Source organism: Mustela erminea, chromosome 6 (genome assembly GCF_009829155.1).
Source record: "Mustela erminea isolate mMusErm1 chromosome 6, mMusErm1.Pri, whole genome shotgun sequence".
Lineage (NCBI taxonomy): Eukaryota > Metazoa > Chordata > Mammalia > Carnivora > Mustelidae > Mustela > Mustela erminea.
In genome coordinates, this window is record NC_045619.1 from 53,298,231 (window position 1) to 53,322,500 (window position 24,270).

The 24,270-nt window shown below is 34.3% G+C and overlaps 1 protein-coding gene and 1 non-coding gene across 5 annotated transcripts in view; both read right to left on the reverse strand.

The window, feature by feature from the left end:
* Positions 1-22,471, reverse strand: part of CLEC2B (C-type lectin domain family 2 member B) — a 28,088-nt gene extending 5,617 nt beyond the window's left edge. The window contains exons 1-5 of one of the 4 annotated variants that reach the window (XM_032347229.1): positions 22,224-22,471; positions 15,433-15,519; positions 5,261-5,424; positions 1,699-1,802; positions 324-625 (exon numbers count right to left, since the gene is read on the reverse strand). In XM_032347229.1, the coding sequence (XP_032203120.1) occupies positions 517-625; positions 1,699-1,802; positions 5,261-5,424; positions 15,433-15,519; positions 22,224-22,293 (534 nt within the window). In that variant the 5' untranslated portion in view covers positions 22,294-22,471 and the 3' untranslated portion in view covers positions 324-516. Of the gene's footprint in view, positions 1-323; positions 626-1,698; positions 1,803-5,260; positions 5,425-15,432; positions 15,533-22,223 lie in introns of those variants that run through there. The other 3 variants (XM_032347225.1, XM_032347227.1, XM_032347228.1) reach the window with 3 other exon arrangements.
* Positions 12,415-12,521, reverse strand: LOC116594565. Its single transcript, XR_004287280.1, has one exon. It is a non-coding gene; the product is annotated as a U6 spliceosomal RNA (small nuclear RNA).
* Positions 22,472-24,270: the final 1,799 nt, after the last annotated feature.

Consider the following 24,270-nt stretch of genomic DNA (forward strand, 5'->3'; position numbering starts at 1 on the left):
CGCCGCCCCCGACCCTAGCTCTGCAAAACACTGCTGTCCTCTGTTTCAGCAGATTGTAGTTCTCTAGAATAATGTAAACAATTACATTTCCATATAAAAAAGTAACTATTTTAAAAAATAATAAAATTACATAGTTGGAATAGCATAAATTTCAGATACATTTAATGGGGACACATATAATAAATAACATGACTTATTAGAAAAACTATAAATCATACAAGATGATAAACACAATACAACATATATATTATAAATTAATAAAAAAAATTTTAAATATAGCACTCTCCAAATTGATTTGTAGATCCTGTGAAATTAATTACAGGCATTTTCTAAAATTGATATAGAAAAAAAAAGATCAAGGCAACCTGAAAAGAAGAAAAATAAGTCAAAGTAAGTTATTTTGACAATTATCAAGATGAATTATCAGGTTCGAACATTAAAGTAGTGAAGTGTTGAAAATTAAATTATACAGAGGGAAAGAAAAAAAGGGTGACAAATATCAGGTATCCATGTCAGTTAATGCATTTTCCGCCTACAAATCCATTTTCTTTCTGTGTAGCATCTAGCCGTTGCTGCACCATTATCATCTAAGTAAGCACATTTTTCACTTCCTCTCACAGGAAACCTATGATAAAGGGATTAAACACCAAGAATGAAAAAATCCTGTGATTTCTCGCTTGCCCAATAACCCCATTAAAAAAAAGAAAAATCTTTCCAGTGTCCTGAAAAGTGTGCTGTGGTACAGTACTCTCTTGTTAAGGGGAAGATAACCTGTACCAAATTAGACCCTAAAAGTTTCTCTTCCAAGAATTTATACCTGTTAAACTGACATTAAGAGAGTTATGTGTAATCAGCAGAACTACCAGTTTATATGAACCAATAGTTCTCAACACAAGGTGATTTTTGCTTTGTGTTCCCTACTTCACCCCCCAATACACACATACACAAGTGACACTTGGCAACATCTGGAGACATTCTGGATTTTCATAAGTGGAGGGGGGCACCTCTCTAATAGGCAGAAGCAAGAAGCTCTGCTAACATTCTAAAATGCACAAGACAGAACTCCCTCCCCACAGCAAATAATTATTCAGCTTAAAATGTCAGTAGTGTTGCTGTTGAGAAATTCTAATATGAACTAAATGGCTAAATGGCTGGTGGTCACCATTTAGGGAGGTTATGTGGAGGTCATATGTGCAGTAAATTTTGCAAAATGGAAGATATGAAGATATAAATCAAGTTAAAATGAACAGGAAGTTTAACTTGAACTGTAAAAGGTGTCAGCAAACAACATGAAGCTTGAAGAATAAATACAAATTGGAGAATATAGGTTAAAAGCAGGCATATGTTTCTTGGAATTTTTTTTTTTTTGGTCTGCGTTTATGAATCTATGGTCTATATTTTCAAAATAACCAGCAAAGATCTTCCTTCTTATATCTTGATTTCCAACCTCCCTGGTTGATTCTTAGAACTAATGCATCTTAGAACTAATTGATTTTCATCCTTTCAAATTCATTAGTATCAAGAATTATTTCAGATTAGATTTTGGTGAACTTAGAGGTAATACATGATACAATTTTCCCTATCTCATTTTTCCAACACACACCCAAACCTTGGGCTCTAGAGAAAGGCAGCTAATGTAGTTTCTGGAGAAGGCTGTGTTATCTAAATTTAAATAATCTCTCAAAGAAAGAAACTCACCGTTTGTTAAATATGGTTCCTTTTACCCATCGTCCTGTTTGATTTTCTGTCATCTCCAGCCCAATCCAGTGATCAGAAGTGCATTTGTATCGCTTAAGAAATCCCTTTAGAGACAAAATAAATTTCGTATGTTTTTTAGTTTTTGCTACAACCTATTGCATCCCCCCCTGCTTTGCAGGTTTTGAAGGGCAAGGCAACAAACGTTCAACTCCCACTTCACCAGAAAATAGCTATGGGATTTTGAAAAAGCATTTCACCCTCTGACCCTTAGTTTTCTAACTTGTAAACAAAGATGTGAGGTAAGTTTTCTTTAAGATACCTTTTGATTCCAAATTGATAAATACTCAATATGGAAATCTATAACTCCAGGATTTTAATATTGTAAGTGCCTGGAAAACTAAACGTTGCAACTGACTTCCTACACAGCTTTTCTAATCATCGGATATTTATTATAATGTTTTTCCACTTCACAGTAAATATTAGTATATTGATTTTAATATTATATTTTACTTCATATTCTCTCCCAAAAGTATTGCATGGACACATGCACATACACACATACACACACACACACACACCTTTCATATATCCAATTCTTTTAGAATTTAATTCTCAAATTTTATTTTTCAGCCAAAAATTTCTATTTCTAAAGAGATCTTTCAGGAGAAAAATATAACTATATCCTCATATTTCTCCTTTTCTCCTTATTCATTCAATGCTGAAATTTCTTGCTGCCTTGGAACCTTTTTAACCATACAGTTATATACAGAAAGTCATTGAGTCTATTATGCCACTTAATAGCTGGGAAACCACAAAATTGGTATTGTATCATTCCATGTTCCAATTTTATGATAAATATAAAGGATACAGTTTACAACACTATGGTCCATTCCTGTCTATAACAGTGACACTAACAATAACCTTTGACATTTTAATATACCATTTTTTGCATAATTTAATAAATTTATTTGAAAAAAATTAACTCATTGAGCTAAGCTTTGGGTTTGTAAAAGAACAGATTAGTCAAACACTGTGTCTGAATTCACAGAGTTTCATTTATAGTGAAGAAACTAATGTAAACGTAGGGTTAGAAAATATCTTCCTGGATAAGGAGAAGAATGTCACTGTAATAAATACAAAGTGAAATTTTAGTTTACAAGAAGTATCTGAATCTTTATAAGGCAATTGCATAGCAGGTGTGCTTTAAGAGGTGTATCTGGAAGGGAAGAATAGGATATTCCATAATGAAAACAGAGGATAAGGAAGAAGAGGGCAATTCATATTCTAGCCTTAGGAAAGAGCTTGCTTGAAGGAAAAAAAAAGTGAGAAAGGATAAATGTATTGACAATCACAGTATGTATGTTATTGGATAATTGGGAAGATCGGATGAGTTTCAGTAGTTGTGGTCTTAGTGACATGGAACAGAGATGGGCATTTCCTAAAGCCTCTCCTAGGAAACATGTTAATTATTATTTGCCTTCTAAAAGAATACCCATGTGGTTTCTTGTTAAAGCTGCAAGATAATTTTACATAGGTGGAAATAGGTATGAAAAATATTTCATGAAACAAGCTGTCTTTCATTTTAACTAAGGAAAACATTTTGTAATTTAAGTAAACAAATACGATATTTTAATTAAACCATTTTAAATAAACAGTCCTTTATTTTTATCACTCCTTCACAGATAGCTTTACTTCATTTTGTTGCTTAAATTTTGCCCAGATTATATAGTAAATATAGGCATCTATTACCTTCAAAATATATCAGGAAATTGTAAGATCAAAGTCTCTTTTCTTGATCCAAAGAGTACAATCATTTTTATCTGATATGTTTAATAATGTCTCTTAAGTTCAAAACTAATTATTTTGGTATGCTCTGATCTTTGTGTTCTATGATATTCACTATTTTTGTCAGCTTTTGCTGACAAGAGTCTTATAAGTGAAGGTTTTAAAAATATGTTACCTTGATTCTTTACCTCTCAAAAATTTTACTAGCACTCAATATTTTTCCATCTTGCTGCTAATTTAGACATTTCCCCCCAAGAGAAACTGTAAAGGACAATTTAAGAATTTCTCAGGATGTTCATTGCAAAAATCTTGCAAAAGTTAACAATGAAACCACTGACTACATACAGAAGATCTTCTATGAACTCAAGTTTGCATCTTACTTGTTGATTTGCTGTGTCTTACTCTTAACATACCTAGTTTTTAAAAATTTATTTGGATTTCTATACATTTTTCTGCAACCAAAATAGTTCTTTTCTTGCACTGGTCTATAAATTGCCCCCATCCTGTTCACATCCACTTAAATTTGAACCAACCTTCATGCAGATTGCCTAAATATATTTTATTGGCCACAGAATTAAGAGAATTCTCTTTTAACCACTTTAAATGCTGTGTTGTGCTGCTTAACATTTTAATACTTCTTAACTGCAAATTATTCAAGTTATCTTACCTCTTATAATGACCCATTACCTAATTTTTAAAATTTGAGTATAGTTGGTGTATAATATTACACTAGTTTCGGGTGTACAACATAGTGTTTCAACAAATTTATGCATTACGGCATACTCATCACAAGTGTAGACACCATCTATCACCATACGAGGCTATTACAATATCATTGATTGTTCCCTATGCTGTGCCTTTTTCTCCCCATGACTTATTCATTCTATAACTGGAAATCTGTACCTCTCATTCCCTTTCACCCATTTTGCCCATCCCACCACCCCCTTCCCTCTGGCAACCATGTTTGTTTTCTGTATTTCCAGGTCTGATTCTGCTTTTTGTTTGTTTATTCATTTTTTTTTTTTGAGACCATACATGAGTAAACCATATCTTGACCTTTAACTTTTAAAGAGACTAGACAGAAGTAAAAACATATGCTTATCGCATAGATAATTGAGGGAAAGAACAAATTTCATAAATGCAGAAGTATGTAGTTGCACAATCCTCTGTTAAAGTTCTAGGAGATTTCCTTTATTCATAGGATTTTTGCCATGTAAATCAATACTTATTTTAAAATGGGCCATAAGCTTTTAATTTGTACCTGCCTTTATGGTATAGCAAATGCAATAATTTCAAATAAGACATAGTGTGTTCAGCGGAAGCTCATGATTCAGTCTAAGAAGACTTTCAATTACATACCTATTCTTTACTTGTAGTGAGTGCTCTGATGGAAGCTGTGATGGGACTTCAGAGAGAGCAAAGCAAGACTGAGAAGTCAGAGGAAGTTTCCTCAAAGGGGGTAGATTGGGGAATCCCATCCTTCCTAAAACAGTTGTTTTCCTGCAGTACTGACTTTTAAAAGGATTCCAAATAATATCAAGTTCTTTGATTTATACTTAAAATACAAAAATATCTATCAAGTCTACTCCTTGATATAAGTCTTACACTATTCAAACCAAACATTACCAAGTTTTGCAACTGTATCTCACATGGCAAGCTCTAAAAATCTTTGGCATAGACAGGCATGTGTGAAAAAAATTTTAAAATCATAATATCATTTGAATATTTCCAATGGCCTATACTGAAGAAATTGCATAAGAATTGTGTATCAAATTACCATTTCCTCGTCAGTGTCAATCATAGTTAGGTCAGCATGTTGAGTGACACAGTTGTGTCTACTTGAATTCCAATCTTGTTCTTCTTTAGAGAAATAATAACATTTTTTTTGGAAACCAATCCAATCATCTGGGCAAGAATCCCGAGTACTCTTACATACTAAACCTGGAAATGAGACAAACACATTTATTAAAGGCCAGTAGAAATAATATGCCACTGTATTTTGAGATCAATGGCGAAAGACAAGATTGTGATGTAAGATTTTGATTATGACCAGAATTGCATATCTGTCATGCAACAAATTGAAAGACAAATTTCATGTTGCGTTAAAAGACAGCAGTTCAGGATTTGATAGGACACTGATATTCCATTGAACCCAAACCCCAGTGGTCCATCATCCGTCATAGGGCTACCAGTGTGATTTTTATTTGAGTTAAGTCACCTATACCACTTTTGGGTAAGTGAAATATAACAAAATCCTAGCATTATCCGGGGGTAAAAAAGTACTAATTTATGTTAGGCTGTTGTAATCTAGAATGCATGTTTTAGTTTCTAAGGAAACAATGAAAAGAATAAAACAGAATATATAATTAACAATATGTGTGTTTGATTGCCTATTGTCAGCTAGGTACCACCATCATTGTATGGCTCTGAGTTAGCCACTGAAAAGAACCCACATGAGATTTTGAAGGTAGAAATAAAGCAGAAAATTTTATTCTTAGAGACCTAGGGCATAGGGAATTCACAGGCCTTTAATGAGTTTGCTCTTGGTAGACTTGGCAGCTTGAGGTCTTTTTTAGACTTTATCTTTAGGTTCTCCAAACTCATTAGTGCTTTAAGCCAAAATCATTAGTGACTATTTCTCCTCCAGCTACACAGCTTTCAGACCAACACTCCTCAGCTCCTTCCACAGTCATGTCATTCCTAATTACCATATTAAAGTCCTATGCTTGTAACATTTTCAGTGTCTGTTCGCCTGAAGGCACCCAGAATGAATCAGTTCTGGGTACCAAAAGTGGGTCTAAAGGAGCAAAACCTTAAGGATGAGCTATGGTATTGATTGTCCACATGATTCACTTTAAAGGCATTGATTCAAACACCAGTCATAAACGGGATGCTGGTGATATATGGTATATGACCATAAAACAAATTATCACCTATAGTAAACCTGATGCCAAGTACCTATAGAAGGTAAAGCTTTTAACACCCTTTTCTTTTTCTTTTTTTCTTTCTGAAAAAAGATTTTATTTATTTGACAGAGCAAGAGAGGGAACACAGCAAGGAGAGTGGGAGAGGGATAAGCAGGCTTCCCACTGAACAGGCAGCCAGAGTCAGGGGCTCAAACCCAGGACCCTGGGATCATGACCTGAACAGACGCTTAATGACTGAGCCACCCAGGGGCCCCACCTTTTTCTTTTCTTTTTCTTTCTTTCTTTTTTTCTAAATTTAATTCCAGTTAGTTATCATACATTGTTATACTAGTTTCAGGTGTAAATACTGTGATTCACCACTTCCATACACCCCTCTGTGCTCATCACAAGTACCCTCCTTCATCCTCATCACCTATTTAACCCATCTCCCACCTCCCTCCCCTCTGATAATCATCAGTTGGTTAGTGAGGAGCCTGGATGGCTCACTCTGTTAAGCATCTGCCTTCGGCTCAGGTCATGATCCCAGGGTCCTGGGATTGAGCCCCACACTGGGCTCCCTGCTCATGGGGAAGCCTGCTTCTCCCTCTCCCATTGCTTGTATTCTCTCTCTTGCTGTTTCTCTGTCAAATAAATAAAATCTTTAAACAAAAATCATCAGTTTGTTCTCTATAATTATGTTTGTTTCCTGATTTGTCTCACCATTTTTCCCCTTTGCTTGTTTTGTTTCTTAAATTCCACATGTGAGTGAAATCATATGGTATTTGTCTATCTCTGTCTGACTTATTTCACTTAGCATTATACTTTCTAGCTCCATCCACCTCATTACAAACGGTGAGATTTCATTCTTTGTCATGCCAAATTATATTTCACTGTAAATATACATCACATCTCTTTTACCCAGTCATCTACTGATGGACTCGTGGGCGACTTCCATACCTTGGTTATTATAAATAACGCTGCTATAAACATAAGGGTGCATGTACCCCTTTGAATTAATGTTTTCATATTCCTTGGGTAAATACCCAGGAGTGTGACTGCTGGATCATAAGGTAGTTTGATTTTTAAATTTTTAAGGAACCTCCATACTGTTTTCCAAGGTGGCTGCTTTGTTTGCATTTCCAGCAAAAATGCATGAATATTCCTTTCTCTCCACATCCTCACCAATACCTGTTGTTTCTTGTGTTGTGGGTTTTAGCCATTCTGACAGGTGTGAGGGCATATCTCATTATAGTTTTGATTTACACTTCCCTTAATAGGTGATACTGAACCTATTTATGTGTGTGTTGGCTATATGTATGTCTTCTTTGGAGAAATGTCTGTTCATGTCTTCTGCCCATTTTTAAATTGGATTATTTGTCTTTTGGGTGTTTAGTTTTATAAGTTCTTTATGTATTTTGGATACTAACTCTTAATGGAATATGTCATTTGCAAAATATCTTGTCTCATTCCATAGTTTGCCTTTTAGTTTTGTTATTTTCCTCACTGTGCAGATGCTTTTTATTTTGATGTAGTTTAACACCTTTTTCTTTTTTTTTTTTAAGATTTTATTTATTCATTTGAGACAGAGAGATACAGAAAGTTCTTTATATATTTTGGAGACTAACTCTTAATGGAATATGTCATTTGCAAAATATCTTGTCTCATTCCATAGTTTGCCTTTTAGTTTTGTTATTTTCTTCACTGTGCAGATGCTTTTTATTTTGATGTAGTTTAACACCTTTTTCCTTTTTTTTTTTTAAAGATTTTAGTTATTTGAGACAGCGAGATACAGAGAAAGAGAGAGAGAGCATAAATAGGGGGAGAGGCAGAGGGAGAAAGAGAAGCAGACTCCTTGCTGAGTGTGGAGCCCCGATGTGGGGCTCAATCTCACGACTCAAGATCACGACCTGAGCTGAAACCAAGAGTTGGCTGCTCAACTGACTGAGCCAGCCAAGTGCCCCTAAAAGTACCATGCTTAATGGAGAAATATTTAAAAACTTTCTCATGGATTTAAGAATGAGGTAGTGATGCAACCCTAACTATTTTTCTTCAACCCTGTACTGGAAGTTCAAACCAGTAAAAGAAGGCAATACACTGAAAGGTATAAAGATTTCAAAAGAATAAATAAAAACATTTCTATTTGCTGATAATCTGAATGCTTACATAAACTTCCAGATGAAGACTGATAGTTATTTAAATTAATAACGTAAAACACACATTAACAAATTTAGAAGAAAGGAAATCTTTCTTTCAGATCACACAATGGAGTTAATCACATTAATCACAATGGAATTTCAGATCACACTGCAATTAAATCAGAAGTCAATAACAGAAAGATGGCTGAAAGATTTCCCGAACCATGTCGATAAAACAGCACAGATCTAAATAGCACATGGAACAAAGAAGAAATCTCAAGAGAAATTTTAAAATGTTTTGAACTAAAGAAAAATAAGGACACAACTTATCAAAACTTGTGGGATGCAGCAAAAGCAACGCTTACAGGAAAATATATGGTATTGAAAACATACTTTAGAAAAGAAAAAGATCTGGGGCACCTGGGTGGCTCAGTGGGTTAAGCCGCTGCCTTCAGCTCAGGTCCTGATCTCAGGGTCCTGGGATTGAGCCCCGCACCGGGCTCTCTGATCAGCGGGGAGCCTGCTTCCCCCTCTCTCTCTCTCTGCCTCTCTGCCTACTTGTGATCTCTCTCTCCCTCTGTCAAATGATTAATTAAATAAAATTTAAAAAAAAAAGAAAAGAAAAAGATCTAAAATCAATCATCTAAGTTTTCATCTTAAAAAAACTAATAAAAGAAAACTAAACCCAAGTAAACAGAGGAGAAGAAATAATAAGAAATACAACAAAAATCAATGAAATAAAAGTAGGAAATTAACAAAGAAAATTAAAAAAATTAAAAGTTTTTCTTTGAGGAAAAATAAAATCAGCTAACTTCTACCCAGGTTAACTATGCCAAAAAAATAAAAAAGAGAGAGAGAGAGAGAGAAAGGATGCAGATTAATAATATCAGAAATAAAAGAGAAGACATCATTACAGATAATGGAAATCAAAATATAATAAAGAAATACTATGAATAGGGGCACCTGGGTGGCTCAGTGGGTTAAGAAATACTATGAATAACTTAATGACCCAATATTTGCTAACCTAAATGAAATGGACCAATTCCTTGAATATCACAATCTTGCAAAATTCAAATGAGAAGAAACAATATGCATAGGCCTATATCTATTAAAGAAATTGAATGAATAACTAGTAATATCTCAAAACTTCTGTTCACCAGACCCGGATGGATTCACTGGTGAATTCTACCAAACATTTAAGGAAGAAATCATACCAGTCCTCTACAATCTTTTTCAGAGGATAGAAGTATATGGAATACTTCCTAACTGAATCTATGAGGCAAGCATTACCCTAATACCAAAACCAGACAAAGTTAAGAAAAGGAAACTTTTCTTACATATATCTCATGAACATAGACAGAAAAATCCTCAACAAAATATTAACAAATTCAATCCAACAATATATAAAAAGAGGTATGTGCCTTGACAAAGTGGAATTTATCTCAGATCTGTAAAGTTGGTTCAGCATTTGAAAATCAATTAATGTCATATATCATATCAACAGGCTAAAAAAGGAAAGTGACATGATTCACGATCATATGAATGAAAGCATTTGACAAAAATCTAACACTTGCGACACAAACTCCCAATAATCTAGTAAGAGAAGGGGCACTTCCTCAACTTGATAAAGACTATTTACAGGGGCGCCTGGGTGGCTCAGTGGGTTAAAGCCTCTGCTTTGGGCTCAGGTCATGATCCCAGGGTCCTGGGATCAAACCCAACACCGGGTTCTCTGCTCAGCAGGGATCCTGCTTACCCCACCCCGCCTCTGCCTGCCTATCTGCCTACTTGTGATCTCTGTCAAGTAAATAAATAAAATATTTTTAAAAAGACTATTTACAAAAATACCCTACAGATAATATAATACTTAATGGTGAGAAACTGGAGGCTTCCCTACTGAAATGAGCTTTCCCTTCCCACCACTACATTTTATTATCATACTGAAAGTTCCATGTAATGAAAAAATGCAAGATAAGAAAATGACAGGCCTATGTATTGGAAAGGAGAGATGTTCAGAGATGACATGATCATTCTATAGAAAATCTGAAAAAAAAAACCCTAAAAAAATCCAAAACAAAACCTAATTCCTTTGTTCAGAAATGACATGATCACTTCTGTAGAAAGTCTGAAGGAAGTAAAACAACAACAACAACAACAACAAATAACCCCAAAAAACAATTCCTTGAACTAATAAATAATCATGGCAAGTTTGGGGAATACAGGTTAACGTGCAAAAGTCAATTGTTTTCCCTTGTACCAGAAATAAAGATGTGTAATTTGAAATTAAAAATAAAATAATGGAATTGTGATGCCATGCCATTTGCGACAACATGGATGGAATTAGAGCGTATCATGCTTAGCGAAATAAGTCAAGCAAAGAAAGACAACTATCATATGATCTCCCTGATATGAGGAAGTGGTGATGCAACATGGGGGCTTAAGTGGGTAGGAGAAGAATAAATGAAACAAGATGGGATTGGGACTCTTAATCTCACAAAACAAACTGAGGGTTGCTGGGGGGAGGGGGTTTGGGAGAAGGGGGTGGGATTATGGACACTGGGGAGGGTATGTGCTTTGGTGAGTGCTGTGAAGTGTGTAAACCTGGTGATTCACAGACCTGTACCCCTGGGGATAAAAACATATGTTTATAAAAAATAAAAAATCAAATAAATAAATAAATAAATAAAAATAAAATAAAATAAAATAATGACTTACATTAGAACCCTCCAAAATTGAATACTTACATATAAATCTAATAAAATATATTGGGGTACCTGGGTGACTCAGTGGATTAAACCTCTGCCTTCGGCTCAGGTCATGATCTCAGGATCCTGGGATTGGGTCCCGCATCGGGCTCTCTGCTCGGGAGGGAGCCTGCTTTCCCCCACCTCTCTCTGCCTGCCTCTCTGCCTACTTGTGATCTCTGTCTGTCAAATAAATAAATAAAATCTTAAAAAAAATAAATCTAATAAAATATATACTATATTATCTATACAAGGAAAAGTACAAAATTCTGATGAACAAAATCAAAGAACAAAACACTTTTTAGAGATACATTCTATGTTCATAATTAGGAAGACACAATATTATCGACATATTAGTTCTTTCCCAACTTGAGCTATAGATTTGTTAAAATCCCAATCAAAATCTAGTCAGGTTATCTACGAATACCAGCAAATTAATTCTAACATTTATATTGAGAAGCAAAATGTAAAGAGTAACCAACTCAATTTGGAAGAAGAACAAAATTGGGGGACTAACACTACCCAGCATCAAGACTTACTATGAAACTACAGTAATCTCTAAGACAGTGTAGTATCGATGAAAGAATAGACAAATAAACCAATGTAATAGAGAAGGAAGATCAAAGATAGATTTACATAAATGTAGTCACCTGAACTTGAACAAAGGAGCAAAGACAATATAATGGAGCTAAGATAGTCTTTTCAACTAATGGTGCTAAAACAACTAGACATTCACATACAAAAAAAAAATGCATCTAAACACAGACTTTCCATCCTTCATAAAAATTAACTCAAAACATATCAAAGACCTAAATGTAAACACAAAACTAAAAAAATTCTGTAAGATTTCATAGGAGCAAACCTTAATGACCATGGCTATGGTGATGATTTTTTTAGATACAATGCCAAAGTCACAGCCTATGAAAGCAATAATTCATAGGCTGTACTTCATTACATTTAAAAAAAATATTTTATTTATTTATTTGACAGAGATCACAAGTAGGCAGAGAGGCAGGCAGAGAGAGAGGAAGGGAAGAAGTCTCCCTGCTGAGCAGAGAGCCTCTTGCAGGGCTCAATCCCAGGACCCTGGGATCATGACCTGAGCTGAAGGCAGAGGCTTTAACCCACTGAGCCACCCAGGGGCCCCAAAATGTGCAACATTTCACTAATTTGCATATCATCCTTGTGCAGGGGCCATACTAATCTTTTCTGTATCGTTCCAATTTTAGTATATGTGCAGCCAAAGTGAGCACTGCTTTTTTTTTAATTAAAAAGTTTTTAATTGTGGCAAAAAGCACATAATGTTAAATTAACCATCTTAACCCCAGTTCTAAGTACAGTTGAACAGTGTTTATTTACATTGTTGTGCAACCAATCTCCAGAAGTTTTTTAACTTTCTAAACTGAAATTCTGTATCCATTCAATAGCAGCACCCTGATGCCCAGCCCCCACCCCTCAGCCCCTGGCAATTACAGGAAGGAAATGGAATTACATGGTAATTCCATGTAAGTGGAATCACACAGTATTTATAGTTTTTGTGATTGGCTTATTTCACTTAGTGTAATCCCCTCCAGGGTCCAGCCATACTGAGGCATAGAGCAGGATTTCCTTGCACTTCATTAAAATTAAACATTTTTGCTCTGTGAAAAGCAATGTCAAGACAAACCACAGACTGGGAGAAAATACTTACAAAAGACTCATCTGATGAAGGACTATTATCCAAACATATAAAGAACACTTAAAATTCAACAATGAGAAAAGAAACAACCTAAAGCCTGAACAGACACCTCAGCAAAGAAGATATATAGATGGCAAATAAATATAAGAAAATATGCTCCACATCGTATGTCATCAGAAAAATGCAAATGTGAACAACAACGGGATACTACACACCTGTTAGAAAGACCAAAATCCAGGACACTGACAATACCAAATGCTGGTGAGGATGTGGAGCAACAGAAACTTCCCATTCATTGCCGGTTGGAATGCAAAATGGTAAGGCACCTTGAAATGTAGTTTGGAGGTTTCCCACCAAACTTAACACTCTTACCATGCAATCCAGCAATTGCACTTTTTGGTATTTACCCAAAGGAGATGAAAACTTTTGTCCACACAAAAACCTAGACATGGTTTTTAAGCAACCAAAATGGCCTTCAGTAAGTGCATAGATAAATAAGCTGTGATACATTTGACAGTGGAATATTATTCAGCGCAAACAAAAATAAAACCTCTCAAACCATAAGACACAGAGGATCCTTAGATACATATTACTAAGTGAAAAAAAGCCCATCTGAAAAGATTATATACTATATGATTCTAACTGTATGACATTCTGGAAAAGTCAAAACAATGGAGAGAGTAAAAAGATTAGTGATTGCCAGTGGCTGGAGTTTGAGAAGAGATAAATATGTGGGGCATAGAAAATTTTGGGTGCAGTGAAGATGCTCTGTAGGATACCAGAATGAAGGATACATGTCATTATTCATTTTTCCAAATTCAGAATGCACAAAACCAGGAATGAACTGTAAAGTAAACTATGTACTTTTCAATAAATTGCTTCAGATCAGAAGACTGTTAATGGAGAAAAGCACATTTGACATTATGCCCAAACACTTATAACAATCAATTTCAAAAGCATTATAGTTCTGGATGTGAGATTAATAGAAATATAATGAATGCTACAATGGAAACTCTAGAGTAATATCTTCATGCATGTGGAGTACAGCAAATTTCCTAAAAAGAATGTAAAACATAGTAAAAATAGAGAAAAAAATTTAAAAAATTCAAACTATCTAAAAATTAAGAACTTCCCTTCATTGAAAAACATTACAGAAAATAAATGTAAACTTCAGAAAGATTTTTAGTATACTTATATTTAAATAGCAGAAGATATTTACAATAGAAATGCAAAACATTTTTATTGATTATATTAAAGAATACCTATGAATCTAACAAAAAACAAAGAGCTAACGCAAGTATTTGAATATACCCATCACAAAATATTGTGACTAAGTGAGCTAAGTTCAATACAACAAGGAGCTTAACAGTGTTGGTCATCAAGAAAACGTCAATTAAATTCCCCAAAAGGTAGTAGAGCACACTCATCAGAATGGCAAAAATGGGTAAAACTGACAACAAATTGTTGACCAGTATGTTAAACAATCAATATGTCATAAACTTTGGGCTGGGTTGTCCTCAATCTATGGAATTATTTACTAAAGTTGACATTTATATACTGCGTGGTTTAATAATTTTTCTTGTAAGTGTATCCCAAATGATACCCACTATTCACTAAAAGTCTAAAAGCGTAAGGATGTTCAAAACAGCATAATTTGCAGTAGTAAAAATGTGGCACTATCCAAATGTCCATCATGAGTAGAATGATTAATAAAGTAATATATAGCATGAGATATTCTACAGTGAGGATCTGTAAACTACAGCCTGAGGCCAAAATCAGAGTAAAATGCAAAATGTTTTTACAATTTAAAATCATCAATAAAATAATAAATAATAGAAACTCAAAACAATTAAAAAAGGAGTAACATTTTGTGACACATGAAAATATTCAAATTTTCATGTTTAACTACAGTGAAACACAGGAAGCACAATTGTTTACATATCATGTGTGGCTGCTTTTTCACTACAAATGCAGAATGGAGTACTTAAAACACAAATTGTATGGCTAACCAAGATAAATTTATTTAATATCTGGCTTTTTGCATAAAAATTTTTCCAACCCCTTTCAAAAATGACTCAATGAAATTTTGCTACCTGTTATGAAATGGAAGAATCACACAAACATGATGTGGAACAAAAACAACAAGATGCAAAGAATAAGTAAAAATTGTATGATCTTATTTATGGAAAAATTTTTAAATGGGCAAAACTAAACTATTCAACAGAAATCAAAATAGAGATTGCCATTGGTATGGGAATGATGGTGGAACAAGACATTATCAAGGTGAATGATTTTGTCTTAATCATTTTTACATCTCCCAATGCTTTATATAGGTCATGTAATTCATAATAATCCATTCATTGATACCCATTAAATAGATCATGGATAATGGGAAAAGAGTGAGAAAAATAAGAAAAGATCATTCAATAGAGGCCATAGAAAAGTAAAAAATAATAAGTAAAGAATTAAAAATGTAATTTACTCACCTATTCCAGTAATTGCAATATTAATGACAATGAAAGATATTGCAAGCAAAATATATATGAGAATCTTCTTATAGCTGTTCTTAAGACCTAAAAAAATTAATTTTAGAAACAGGTAAAAGAAATATTAAATTTTCATTCATAACCATAACTAACAAACTCCTTTTAGCAATTTATTCCACTATTTCATCAGATAACACAAACCTACCATTTCTGTTTGTTATATGGAAAAAAAAAAAACTTGCTTTTTTTGGGAAATGTCTCAGTTTATCCTTACATTCAATCTAATGTTATCAATTGACCTTACTGTCAAAGTCCAAGGAATCAAATATGTATAATTCTTTAGGGTAGAATTTCTTAAGATCTGGAGCCACTCCCAGGCCTTCAATATCCTTCTTCTATGGTACAATATCAGCATATCTTAACACTCCTTGAATCGTTCTAAGATCATCTACTTTTTAACTAATGAAAACTTTATTTTAAAGGATAGGTAGCATAACATATTTGAAAGTTCATAAATAATCAATCCAAAGATTTGGAATTGAAATTTTTGCTGCAAATGATCAAAGGAACTTGAACAAGACACTACTTTCTTTTTTTCCTGGCCTGGTATTTCTTTGTCTACAAAGTCAGCAGAACAGAAAAATTAGTGCCCATTTGGAGAAAAAATAGACATAAGTTTTTTTTGAAATAAAACAACTTTGTCATTTAATGTGATTATAAACATCCTTACTGTAAAATTTTATGATACTTTAAGATAGACAGTAAACTTATTGAGGGCATTTATCATTCCTATCTTTTTCCTGGTGAAGAGCTATCCTTTTGTTGAATAAACATTTTTCCTTTGTGGATGTACAGAAGATATTAAATTTAAAAGACATCTAAATTTCTACTACTTCAACATTACCAGCATTATCACTTGGGTTAACATCCTTCCATCCATATATCTCTCTAATCCTTTTTTCACACATATAACCTTGCCTACAAATACACATGATTTTATATTAGTACATTCATTAAGTACCCACTATTTTATATTCTAATGTTTTCAGTTAACAATTTGTTCTTCTCATATGTGGTTGACTGTTAAGAATGGCCCCCAGTGAATCATGGCACCCCCTGTGTCCACCACCCTTTTGACACATGATCCTGTTCCTCCTCCCATCAAGAGATATACTGTATTCCCAACACTTGAATATGAACTGCCTTATGCCTTGCTTTAGCCAGGAGACTGGGGCAGATGTGACACTGAAACTTTAGAGCCCAAGCCTTAAGAGACTTTGTAATTCCTACTTTCACTGTTTTTGAGCCCCACGTAACAGAGGAGACATATGCCATTCCTACTGAATCTGTATTTATCCCTAAACCTTAGAACCATAAGCAATAGCCACTAAAATTTGGAGGTGGTTGTTCATTCAGAGAAACAGGTAAATTTACACATCATGTAGAAGAATAATTTGACATAAGAATTTGAATGATGGATTTTAAAAAAGTCCTCTTCTAATGAGTATTTAGGTTGTCCCACCCTTTTGAGTTAACCATAATTAGAATTATAGTTTAAATGTCTTGCATATATTATCTTCTCAAGACAAAAATCTCAAAAATAAATAAATTGGCATATATCGAATAGATATTCTTCCAAAAGTATGGTAGCAATCTACACTATCATGCACAACATGTGAAAACATTCGTACTTATAAAAATTCATAATAATTGTTTAAAAGTACCATAAAGAGGGAGAGGGAATGCAGCTAGAGAAAACTAGCATTGTTTTTGAGCCACCAGACGGTTATTTCAGTTATGTTATAAATATAATTAGAAGACATGTCTAACCTGCGTGTTTCTGCCAAATTTCTGAAAAGTCCTGTCATTAGTTGTACGTTTCTTCTAACCATCTGGGATTTCAAAGCTACATAATAAACATGAACTACAGTGCTTCACTTGTGAGCCAGCATCATGTTTATTTGTTCATTCTTTGACAAATATTTACTGATCACCTACTATGTGCTAGTTTCCATAAATATAATAATAAACAAAAGCTCTCCTGTTTATATTTGGTGAAGAAGACACAGTCACTTAAAAAAAATTTAAAAATTGCAGATTGCAACAAGAGTTGGAAGGCGATAAGCTGGGTGATTGATAAAGGCAAATAACCAGAAAAGATGGTGGGTGGGAGGTGGAATTCTGTGGAACTGACATTAAAACCAAACCTAAAATATGACCAGTGGCCATTTATGTGAAATAAACCAGAGAAAGGATTTTAAGCAAAGAGAAGAGCAAGTTCAAGTGCCTTAAATCAGGAAAGAATGGAAAAGAATATGGCGAAGTAGGAGTTTGATTTGGTCAAAAGTAGCAGGGAATACTGACTAGTTGGGAACAAAATGATGCTAAACATTAAACTTTGGGAAAGAACTTGACTTTCTTCAAAGTATAATGGGAAGCCACTGAATTGTTTTAGGTGGGTGTTTGGCACTGCCAAATTTATGCTTTTAAAAGTTCCTTGTGACTAGTGAGTAAAGAGGTCATTTAGGGAGCTATAACTCTAATTATATCTAATTATGGGGATCTCGTAAACAAGGGTGGTAGAGCTGGAGATATAAAAATCAAGTGGAGCACTTGGAGGGCACTGGTATCCTTGATAGAGTGCCTTCAGTCACACAGAATAAGGGTACACTGTTGGAATAAGGAATTAAAATCAGCATTTCAGAGAAACTTGTGCTGTATGTATTGAAGCAAGCAAAGAGGTAGTTAAAATGAGAGGAGTGGTTATCACGAGGTTCTTTTTTAAACATTTAACACATAATGTTTCTTTTCTTCATTTGGAGGTGATTTAATATGGAAGGTATAGACTGCCAATACAGGCAAAAGAGGGAGAGAAAAATTAAGAAGAATTCTTGCACTGGCTATGGGGGATGTGGTCTGAAGTACAAAAGGAAGGGGTATTCCTATGTAAGAGAAATGACACTTCCTCCAACGCAGCAAAAGTCAAAAAGAGGAGAAACAAAACATACACCTGTCTTTTCAGCCTTTTGATTTTGTTTATGCCTTGGTTCCAAGCTTCAGTTCATGCTCTTTCTAGTATTGTTGTTGTTGTTTTAAAGATTTTACTTATTTATTTGACAGACAGAGATCTCAAGTAGGCAGAGAGGCAGGCAGAGAGAGAGGAAGGGAAGCAGGCTCCCTGCTGAGCAGAGAGCGGATGCGGGGCTCGATGCCAGGACGCTGGGATCATGACCTGAGCCGAAGGCAGAGGCTTTAATCCACTGAGCCACCAAGGCGCCCCTCTAGTGTGGTTTTTCAAGACACTTTTCAAGTGTCACCATATTAATTTCTCTAATTCCCTACTAGTTTTCTTCAAATATCAGGTATCAAGAAAACAAGCACATTCCTCCTTTTTCTATAGCATCAAGCATTTAAGTCAATGTGTCATTATGACATTCTATTTGTGAATTGGCAGTGTGAACAAAAGAACGTTATTGTTACAAATATTACAGGTCAAAATCTTGATAGACGTTTTATAGTGTATAACTATTTTCTTACCTCTTTTGACCCTGTTAATCTCTTCATCCACTAAATAACATTCTCTCTCTCTTTTATATTTTTTAAATTTAATTATTTTGAGAGAGAGGGAGCATGCATGTGACAAGAGGGACAGGGAGAGAACCTCAGGTAGACTCATTGCTCAACATGGAGCCTGACTCAAGGCTCATCCCAGGACCTTGAGATCAGGACGGGAGGATGTCAGACACTTAAAGGGCTGAATCCCCAGGCCCCCTCCCCTATCTCTCTCTTTTTTTTTTTTTTAAATTAGAGAATATATGTGTGCTATGTTTTCAGAAGTTCTGGCATATAATAGTAATTAAATAAAAGAAAGCTTATGCTATTGTTTTTTCTTCTGTTATAGCTCTCCCATCTTTCCATATTTTAATTATTGTGTGTGGGGGGGAGGGAACATGAAGATCATTTACTGCAATATTAAGTGGAATTTTTAAAATGTAATATTTCTATTTATTATTTTAAGTAGGTAGTGAGCCTATTTGTAATCCTTTCCTCCAGGATGATTGTTGAAAGAAAACCCAAAACTGCTTAGAATCAATGACCCTTCTTCAAAAAAAAAAAAAAAAAAGCTTATTAAAGGGATGATTCTAAGAATCGTGGAGGTGTTTTAAAAAGAGGAAATGCCTCCAAAATCAACAAGAAGAAAGACGCCTACCTCCTGACAATGTGAGAAATGCTCATTTGCATTACAGAAACAGAGAGTCCTTTCCATAGCAAAGTGGACAAGATATTAGATCATTTAATTCCGTGGTGCAGTTGAGAATGCTAGATCCTGTACGTATACAACACCAGACTCAAAAAGATTCATCTACCATTGATGGGGTGAAGAAACAGTGGGGCTGTTATAACTGTAGCACAGAAACAGTGGGACTAGACCCAAAAGGCTAACTGATGTTGGGATGTATGTTTTCACAAATAATCAGAAAAAAGAGATGACTAAGACTCTCTCAATGTTTCAATGGCACAATAAAGCTAGGAAATGTCGTACAACCCCGAAGAACCCCCTCCCCCACACTCTCAGTATCACCAAACAGCAAAGATTAAATGTCCTGTCAGCTCAGTGAGATGCAGACTTGGAGTGACATTTAGTGTGATACAGGACACTAATGAATTGGACATTTGCTGCATCTCTCATATGCAGGTACACATTTAAGCATGCGACATGTTCATTCTCTAATCTAAATCTAAACCTAAAATCTAAATCTAATCTAAACCTAAAATCTACTTTTCTACATTCAATATAAATAGCTTCCACTTTATAAGTTCCTTCTCTTTACCCCTATACTCAATGGTCAACACTTGTACACTGCAAAATTATCCAAAAACCAAAAAGAACAGAACCTGTTGTTTTCCCACTGTGAATTTAGTAGTGAGAGATGAATTTCAAAGAAGTTGCTCAACCCTCATAATGTGTTCAACAAAGGAATGTAAAAGCAGATAACATCCCTGGGTAGCTCAATAAAAGTCTATTTAATTAATAATGTAACTAAAATGATTCTAAATTCATCCCTGTGATAATCTAAACAGCTAAGGATTCCAATTACTTTCCCCGTAGAAAAGCTGACTCAAGTAATTTCTCTCCGTTTCTGGCTCTGATCTCCGTGCTCGATTCCTCAGCACATATACTAAAATTGACAATCATCTCCAAGGAGAGATAAGAGGAAAAACCCAGGGTGACTAATGAATTTAAAACTAAATAAAATACACTTTTCCCTACCTGACAGCTATGGGGAAAAATCACAAATTACTAATATGAAAAAAGAATATAAAATAAAATATTAAAAAATAAATAAAATATTAAAAAATAAATTTTATCATGCACTAAATTAACTATTGCAATGGTGTTTATAAGTTCAAATTATATATCTATATATGCAACATATAATATTTACATATACATAATATTACTTAGTAAATTAAAGACTACATTTATGTAATATATATCATTTATTTATACATAAAATACATAAATTCATATTGTTGATCAATCTTTAGGATAGAAATTAACATTGATTTTATGAGTGGCTAGAAAACATTCTTAAAACTTTGGTTCTGATATTTTCATGTTATTATCTAATATTTGATCCCACTGTCCCAAAACCTTTTGATCTAACCTTAACAGAATTATTAAATTGTCAAAAAATGAGGAATAAGTATCTATGCATTCTAATATGAACTGTAGTAACAAAAACCTTTAACTGTTGCATGCGCTAATATATTGAAAAGAATTAAATGGCAAGTGTCTAGAATTCACCAGAGTCCCGAAATCAATCATTGTATTTAATGCATTTTAACCTCTCTTCTTCACTATATTTTGTTTAAGAAGACCCTTGTTGAAATAACTTTGAAAGATTTTTCTCCTTGATTTAGAATTTGGATCTTACATATTCTGAACTTGCTAGTTGGTAGGTCTAAAGCTACTAAGCTGTTTTCTAGTTTCTAGTTTTTTTTTTTTTTTTTTAAGATTTTATTTATTTATTTGACAGACAGAGATCACAAGCAGGCAGAGAGGCAGGCAGAGAGAGAGGAAGGGAAGCAGGCTCCATGCTGAGCAGAGAGCCTGATGCGGATCTCAATCCCAGAACCCTGCATGACTGGAGCTGAAGGCAGAGGATTTAACCCACTGAGCCGCCCAGGCACCTCGTCTAGTTTCTAGTTTTAATTTTAAAGTACATTTTCTTTTCTTATCCTTCTTGAGGTTGACAGAAATATCTTTAAGACATCAGAGTACTAATGATTCTTTAGATAAGACGAAGATAGGGAGATAATCTTTCTGCTATTAAGTACCCCCAAAGTCTGGCTTATTTTGATTCCACTCACTGTCCATAAACAACCTTTTAAGACATTAGAAATATTGGCCAAATTTTTCATACTTTGTCTTCATTCTGGGCCTTGAATGAGTATGTGGAGCAAATTTAACATCTTCTCCAGTATTTGTTTTATTAAATACTTAGTAAAAATGAAATTAAATCTTGAACAGTTTTAAGCTGTGATTAACCCCCCTCCACTATCAGTTAAGATAATCTCCATTCATAAGACAAAATAGCCAATTCCAAATCTGAATTTTATTGCCACAATTTTCATTTTATGGAGATGTTAATTCAAAAAAGGATTTTTCTGTTTGATGAAACAAACAAACAAACAACAAAACCTGTCCCATACCTTGGAAGGCTTTTAACATAATGTCATAATTTCCAACAATAACTTTCATTCTTAACAACTGTAAATGTCCTTACCTTGTTTTTTTTCATCGGTTCCTTGATTCCTGTGATCAGTCTGGGTAAGTATCAGGGGGCTTTGTGTCATCTTTTCCAAAACTTCTCTTCAAATTTGCAAATTAAATGTAAAAATGTTATTAGTCTCTTTAGAAGCAGCTTCAAACTAGAGTTATTCTACCTTAGAAAAACAGAATAATTTTAAGCAGTCTTTCTCAAAATGAAAGTAACTGCATCTGATTGAGTGAAACTATTGCCTAAACACAATTTCCTCCTATAGAAAAAAACAAAAAAATGTACAGAAAGAGGAAGTTCCCTAAAATATAAGAAATAACAAGCTTGCAGATTCTTATTTTCTCTATGGGGGATCCCCATCGGGAAAAAAAAAAATTCAAGAGGCTGTTTTTTCAATTGTTTCAAGAGTAGTATATAACTAGTGTCCTTCCAGGGCCATAGGAGATAAGAAAATTAATTAATTAAAAGTCATGATTTAAGACGTGAGTTTAGACATGTGCTCAGACACAACAATCATGTTTAGAAAGACAATCTTTTTTTTTTTAAGATTTTATTTATTTATTTTGACAGAGATCACAAGTAGGCAGAGAGGCAGGCAGAGAGAGAGAGAGAGAGAGAGAGAGGAGGAAGCAGGCTCCCTGCTGAGCAGAGAGCCGTATGCGGGGCTCGATCCCAGGATCCTGGGATCATGACCTGAGCCGAAGGCAGAGGCTTTAACCCACTGAGCCACCCAGGCACCCCTAGAAAGACAATCTTAAAGGTGATGAAATCAATAATGAGAAAGCTATGTTTCAAGTTGGCTACTGAAACAAGAATATAAACAATTTTCTCTCTTTCTCAGATGTATCACAGCAACGTGCACACCCTCACACTCTTACACAAACAGAAAGCAGAAAGAGAAAAAGGAAAGCTATCACAGGGGCACACACACCCACACAGTCCTACACAAAAAGAAAACAAAGAGAAAAAGGAAACTAAAGTTAAAAGATACTCAAAATATTATCAATATTCAAGATACTAGATTATCAGGAAAAAAAATTCCTTCTCAAATTTCTCCTCATCAGAATTTTCAAATGATTTCATATTCTCTTTCAGTAAATATATTCAAATTCCACAGAGATGCAGCTGATGTCCTACAAGTTCCTTCAGGATTAACACCATATCTGTTCTAACAGGGACTCTGTAAAGGGAAAAGGAAATGAGAATGGAGAGGAAAGTAGAAGGCAAAGAATTGAAAAGAAAAAAAAATAGAGACTATAAAAATAAAAGAGAATAATCCCATTTAATACAGGATTAATCTCTTCCAGACGGCCTTGAATATACAGCTCTGGTCACTTCCATCATCACCCAAAACAAAATTACGTGAGATAAAATACCGATAACAAAATTGTTCCATTTTGGAATGTAAAGAAGACTAAAAGTTTGGGCAGAAATGAACCTTTCCTTGTATGTCATCAGCAAAATATTCTAGGGATTCCACTATCATAGTTGAATGAAATTTAATTTTGTTTCTAAGGAGAAGCAATTAAGATATGAAATTTCATGCAAAATATAAAACATTTCTGTCAACTCAAAGTGTTTTCTGATGAACTTTTGCAGTTCATCCCAGGAACCAGGCAGCCACTCATCTAATATCAACAGAGATGAGTTTTGCTGGGTTTATAATTTTATTTAAATGGAGTCATGCACTCTTGTGGATCTGGTATCTTTTGCACAGTAAAATGTTTTGGAGTTTCATCCAGATTGTGACATAGACCAGTAGTTCATTCCTTTTCGTTGTTGAGTAGAATCTCTTTGTGTGACTATATAATAATTTGCTTATCCATTATGGCATTTGGTTGTTTCCACTTTTTGACTATCATAAAATCAGCATCAATATTTCTGTTAGTCTTTCTGTGGACATTTATTTTCTAATCTTTTGAGGAAATACATAGTAGGGGAATTTCTAGGTCAAATAGAAAATATGTTCGTATTTTTTGTGATAAGAAACTCAACATGTGATCTGGGAGATGATGACTATGTCTATTATCTCAATTGTGGTAATGGTACCGTA